At 36.9% G+C, this 6,091-nt stretch overlaps 1 protein-coding gene across 2 annotated transcripts; it reads right to left on the minus strand.

The window, feature by feature from the left end:
• Positions 1 to 473: 473 nt before the first annotated feature.
• LOC115983803 lies at positions 474 to 3,730 on the minus strand. Of its 2 annotated transcripts, none has more exons than XR_004090232.1 (6): positions 3,038 to 3,730; positions 2,591 to 2,671; positions 2,186 to 2,270; positions 1,616 to 1,696; positions 1,402 to 1,494; positions 474 to 736 (listed from the first exon to the last, which is right to left on the minus strand). XR_004090232.1 is itself a non-coding variant. In XM_031106602.1 (6 exons), exons 2-5 carry the CDS (start codon positions 2,624 to 2,626, stop codon positions 1,409 to 1,411), a joined length of 288 nt encoding a protein of 95 aa, XP_030962462.1. In that variant the 5' UTR covers positions 2,627 to 2,671; positions 3,038 to 3,725; the 3' UTR covers positions 771 to 985; positions 1,402 to 1,408. The 2 variants fall into 2 exon arrangements, 1 of the variants encoding a protein (XP_030962462.1); XM_031106602.1 differs by lacking the exon at positions 474 to 736 and adding an exon at positions 771 to 985 and having other exon boundaries at positions 3,038 to 3,725.
• Positions 3,731 to 6,091: the final 2,361 nt, after the last annotated feature.

Here is a 6,091-nt window from a genome sequence, read left to right on the forward strand (position 1 = left end):
TATTATAGCTACCTCTATTTTGCACTCTAATAATAATTCAAACTAATAGCTGTCCAACATTGAAGCAATTAGTCTGCAAAATGAGAATAGAGGCTCCAAGTACCTTACCTACAAAATATATTGCAACAGTCTTCAACAAGAAAAAAAAAGAAGAATAAACCAACATGAACATCTTGAAGTAAAAAATGACTGCTTACCAAAAAAAATCTAAGACAACTCCAGCAAACATATGGGCAAAGGATAAGTGTAACAATGGGAGCTGAAACTGAAACTGGCAAGAGGTAAAGGAGTGAACTATCGACAAGATTTGGAAGGCATACACTCACACTGAAAGTGGAAGGAATTAGTTGGATTTAACTTCATTTTTTTTTTTTTTTTTTTTGGGGACAAAATGTAACCTAGTTGGATTTAACTTCACTTGTTGTGAGAAATATGTAAAAAATTGCCTTTTCTGAAGGCTTCTCAAAACTTACTTCTAGAGAGAAAACAGAAGGACAAAACTTCAATCACCAATTCTTCCTTGATTAATAACTTCACCAAGCAGCAATATTCGCACAAGGTAAATTCCAAGATTATAACTTACAACCACAAAATGTAACAGGAGAATTCAGGTGAAAAGGCAAGGTACTCCTCTAAGTGAAATTCAACCAAAATTCTCACTTTTCTTTCCTCTCCATATTACCCAAAGATAGGATCATCTTCACACTTTGCACTTCAAAGAAATTGTTGCAGTGACCTTCATCCCAACCACAAAAGAGAGAATATTATTAGGAAACTGATACTATAACATGAAACAGACATTCCTATCATTAGCACAACTCCAATTAATTGTGATCTTAGTGGAAATTTGATTTTTTCTAATAAGCTTGATGATACTTTTCTGCCCCTTTTTGTTCTTTCTTTGTGTTATTTCACTTTCAGCTTGAAATCTTCCTCAACTAGAGGATTCCAGTGCAGGTGCCACAAGATCCAAAAGATTTAATCACTAGAGAAAAAAGTTTTTAAAGTGACTTGGCTTATAAAAGTAGGAAAATAAAAATAAAAAAAGTAACAAAGTTTATACTGCTAGTAATTTTCCTTTTTGATACAAAAGCTTATAATATAAAGGAAAACAATTGACCAAACAGAATACATTACAATAAGCTAATTCCTGCAGTCTTAGTTGGCAGGGTAGATACTCCCTCAAAGTGTTAAAAGATTTTCTCCATTTCTACAATTGTCAGAAATGCAACCAAGAACATCACCTCATGACATCAAAGAAGTTTTACGTACAAAGATATAGATGTTATCCTTTCTTCTCCATTTATGCGATGAGATCATAAATGTAGAACAGTCCTTTGAACATACAAAGAGGGAACAAAATAGATAAGAGATTTGCCAAATGAAAATATAGATGATAACCTTGAGTTCATGACTTGTTGCACAATATCAGGGCCAGAAAGTTTTGAATAGGGTCCAAATTTTGCACCAGGTTAGTTGTTTCCTTAATTTGTTCTGCATGAGAAGTCATTTGATTAAGAAGTTCTTCAAAATATCAAAACTGAAAAGGTAAAGATGAAGAAGAAGTAGAAGTACAAGAAAATTGGTGTTCGGATCTGCATAAAAAACCAAATACCTGAAGTAGTTAAAGATGCCAACTGATTCAACTCTTTCCCTCCTATATTCATGTTTGCTGCCTCATGTTCACATAGGGACCCTGCAGCCAAAATTCAAAACCAAGGGCCACAGCTTTAGTAGAGAGAGAAACAGCCAAATTACCAACCATTGGAAAAACCAAAAGTTCTAAAACTTGGGAGCTGTTTTGAGTGTAACAACCTATTATATAAAAATGTGTAAAGTAATAGTATCCTCTAATCTTAATTGGGATTCAAGCATAAAGGAAAACCTTCATTGGTAAATTTTAATCGAGTAAAAGATCAAATTCAATCCAATCTACATTTCAATTTGTGCATGAATGAACAAATTAGACACATTCAGTCATTCTCTCATTCTTCTTTGACTTCAAAGTCAGTCTTACATCAACAATTCAACATGTGAGGAAGCAAACAAAAAATTCCTGTTTAATCATCTCATTAAAATAAAATATGTTACTTCCTCAACAAAAGAAAGAATTTAAGAAACAAAAGAATAAAAGAACAAATAACAGACTTTTAAATGAACAAAAGAGAATCAACCAACAAAATACCTGAAAATAAGCTAATTCCTGCAATGGTAGTTGCTAGATTAAGCCCTCCTCTCGGAGTGTTAACAAACTGAATCTGACTCAGATTCTGCAATTATTAAGAAGCAACCATACACACATCATATTATCAACATGCTCTTAGGTACAAAGACATAAATCATTAGAATTAAAAGAAAAGAATAAATAAAAAAAGGATGGAATAGATTATCCTAATTTTTCTTGTTCAAATAACTTTGTGAAGAAATCGTGTGTCTAATTAACATTTTATAGACAGGAAAAAGGAAAAATACCGAAAAGAAGGAAAGAGAGTTTTAAACTTGTTCAGTTCAGCATAAAAAAAAGAAGTGGAATAGTTTTAAAAGCCGATTTTTAATTTGGGATTAAAAGATAGATAGATGAGATGCATACCTGAAGAAATTGTTTCTTCTTGCTGGTTCTGACCATCCACTCTTACGATTGGGACATGGGCAATGAAGGGCCAATCTTCACCTATTTGGGAAAAAATTGTCAAACAGACTATTTTTAGGAAAAAATTAGGCGTGTGGCACGTGTTCAAAGTTATTTAGTAAGGTAGACTGTTTTTGAAAGTCGAGTTTGGCAAACTCGACTTTGGGCTGAAAAACGTACACTATAGTGGCCTTTTTTTAGTGGCTATAGCAGCGTTTATAGAAAACGCCACTATAGGGAACCTATAGTGGCATTTTTAAAAATGCCACTATTGTGTCTGTAATCCAACCCAAAGTCGAGTTTGCCAAACTCGACTTTCAAAAACAGTCTAATTAACTAAATAAGTTTGGACGCGTGCTGTCCGGCTAAAATTTTTCAGAATTTTTACTGTTTGGCAAATTTTGCCACCTATTTGCCTCTTGCATCTTTGCCCTAAGAGGGGACACTCCCAAATTCTCAACTCTTTTAAAGAGGTGAGATTGCGAATCTCTTGAGGAAGTGACGTCAGATTGGGACATCTCCGAATGTCAAGGGTTTGTAGTGATGTGAGGATGCCTATCCAATGGAAAGAACTCAGTCCATCGCAGCTTTGTATTTCGAGTTCTCGGAGAGAAACGAGGTTCCGTAGCCACTCCTCTGGAAGAGGAAGAGATTCGAAATCGTTAATCTGATATAATCGTAATTGCTGTAATTGAGAGAGAGGAAGGTAGGTTGATGTGGTTGCTGCTCCCATTTTCATTTTCATTTTCATTGTCTGCTCCGTTACCTTCCAGCTACACCTACTCAAGAACAGACTTTCTTTCAAATATGGAATTAGGGGCATGGAAGTCAGGTTAGGGCAATTGTGAATCAGTAATTCCGAAAGAGAAGGAGGAAATGATGGAAGTAAGAGATGGTGTGGCTCATTATCATTATCATCATCATCATCTGAATTCCTCCACCATCCCTTCAGTTTTGGGCACCACTCTATTCTAAGAGAAGATAAGGATGGGAAGAATGGTGTTTTTGAAGAAGAAGAAGAAGAAGAAGAAGAGGAATCACCCAACACGTTACTAACACTCTCTTCATCTATCCATATGTATCCAAGTGCTTCCATTCCGGAAAGAGAGACAGACTTAAGAAAAGGGAGTTGATTTAACGGTGGGAGGTGCTGCAATCTCCTATTTTCATATAATTGAAAAAGAACAAGATTAGTGAGAGAAGAGACCCAACTTGGAATTCTCACACCCATATAATTATACAATCCCAACCCTTTAAGATTTGGATGTGGCTGGAGCCCTTCTAGCAGCATTTCATCATAACATTCGCTTTCTGCATCCCATTCGGAGACATCCACTTTAATACCAGATTTTGAAGATGTTGTTTATCCTTTAAATTTGCATCTTTACATTCCCGCACCTCATCTTTTCCATGTCCTAGATTTTCAATTCTTAATTCTCCCCCCAAGTTGTGTAGTTCCTTTAATTGACTTGGCCCACCATTGGACTCGGCCTTTTTTTCCTTATACGAACCACTACAGCTAGCCCCAGAACCTTCCTTTCTCACAACAACCCCTGGTAGTATTGTCCAAGACTAGGAAGGTGTTCGATTTCAGGGGGCATATTAGTCAATTTGTAGTTGCAACCTGTAATATCTAGAAACCTGAGATTGACCAACGTTTTAATGCCCTTGGGTAATTCTCTAAGCAAATAACAATATCGTAGTATTAATGTCTGCAAATTCAGCATCTTGGCAAAATTTGCTATTTAGACTGAATTTAGAAATTTTTTTGGAGAATAGCATGCGCGTCAAACTAATTAGTTAGTTGGACTGTTTTTGGAACTCGAGTTTGTCAAACTCGATTTTGGGCTGGCAAGCAAACTTTATAGTGGCGTTTTTTTAGTTCCTATAGCAGCGTTTATAGAAAACGCCACTATAGGGTACATATAGTGGCGTTTTTGACAAACGCCACTAAAAAAAACGCCACTATAGTTTGAATTTTGGGCTGGAACTCGAGTTTGGCAAACTCGAGTTCGAAAATCAGTCCAAGTAACTAAATAGTTTGACGCGCATGCTGTTCACAAATTTTTTTTTCTGAAAACAGTCTAAATACCAAATTTTGCCCTCAGCATCTTAGTAATGGAATTAGGGAGAATTTTAATATCATTATTTCCAGAAAGATCGAGGTATCTCAAATGCTTCAATTTCCCAATTGAATGCGGCACTACATGTAGTCCTAGATAACTCAAATCCAATATGCGTAAATACTTAAAATTTGAGATGAGTGCGTCACAAGTTAAGTTACCCAAGTTTCCCCTTACAATAGATATTAGAATTGTGTGTATCTTCCTTCCATTAGGTATGGGGATTGAAAATTGTGTAAGGTTGAATTTATTCAACCATCTAATTGGCTTTATTCCGTGCCAAATTTGCTTGTAATTCAGCATTTAGTAACCCTGTATTTAGGTGGGTTTGATATAAGGGTAGTGAGTGAGGTAGAGTGAAGATTGCTCAAGAGTGTGTAAGAAAACAGAGACTTGCGGCTGGGCCTCGCGGGTGACTCGCGGCTTCAAGCCGCCAGACGTAACACACGTGCCAAGCATGCTGGAAGGTGAACAGTCATGCAAGTTGGAGCACTACAGGACAAAACAGGACAACTGGCCATACGGTTATCTTGTGACTGGATCTCGCGACTTAGTCAAGCCGCGAGTCACCCCTATTTTGTAAAACCTGACGTTTCACATTCCTCTTCCACTCGAGTATAAATACTCCTTTTACCCACGATTGTAAGAGAGCTTCCAGAGAGAATTTTGAGAGAGAAACCCTAAAGAAAAACAAGATTGATTCACCCACAATCTATACATTAGAGTCTCTTCAAATTCCTCAACCCTCTTCCTCTCCATTGTCAAATCCTTGAGAGGCATTATACCAAACCTGATTCTCACCCTTATCATTACTGTGAGAGAGCTGTTTAGATTTCTGGGAAGCAGTTAGGAAGGAACCAATCTTCATTGGTTGATGCTACGGTCTAGTAGCGGAATCCGGGAAGCTAGAAAAGAAAAAGGTTCGGCGCAACCTCGTTGGAGTAAGAAGCTTGGAGGGCTTAGGTGCACTGGGTAGATTAGGCTTGGAGGGTCTATTGCTGTCCATGTATCCCAACTGTATTTTCTAGTAGATTGTTTACCGCTTGGAGGGCGGCGGAGAGGTTTTACGCTAAAGGCTTCGGTTTCCTCTTCGATAACACATCGCGTGTTGTCTTTGTGTTTGCATCTTCCTTCCTCTCTATCTTTGCCTTTTTATTATCTGCTGTGGATTGTGTTTTGTTTCGGTTTAGATAGTTTTTACCAATTCCATATTATAGCTTATGTTAAGTTTCCGCACACTAGTTGTTTGACATATTGCTTGAATTGGTTAAGTTGTAATTTGGGGGTCTAAACGTTCAAAGGTGTTTATACACGTTTTTGAACTTTCAAATTGCATTGA

This window comes from Quercus lobata, chromosome 4 (assembly GCF_001633185.2).
Source record: "Quercus lobata isolate SW786 chromosome 4, ValleyOak3.0 Primary Assembly, whole genome shotgun sequence".
NCBI classification, from domain to species: Eukaryota; Viridiplantae; Streptophyta; class Magnoliopsida; order Fagales; family Fagaceae; genus Quercus; species Quercus lobata.

Coding starts and splice junctions, on each gene's coding strand:
- LOC115983803 (XM_031106602.1), bottom strand. CDS start 2,626: ATGGTCAGAACCAGCAAGAAGAAACAATTTCTTCAG. Junction 1,697..2,185: donor AGGAATTAGCTTATTTTCAG/GTATTTTGTTGG, acceptor TTTTGGCTGCAG/GGTCCCTATGTGAACATGAG. Junction 1,495..1,615: donor GGCATCTTTAACTACTTCAG/GTATTTGGTTTT, acceptor CTTCTCATGCAG/AACAAATTAAGGAAACAACT.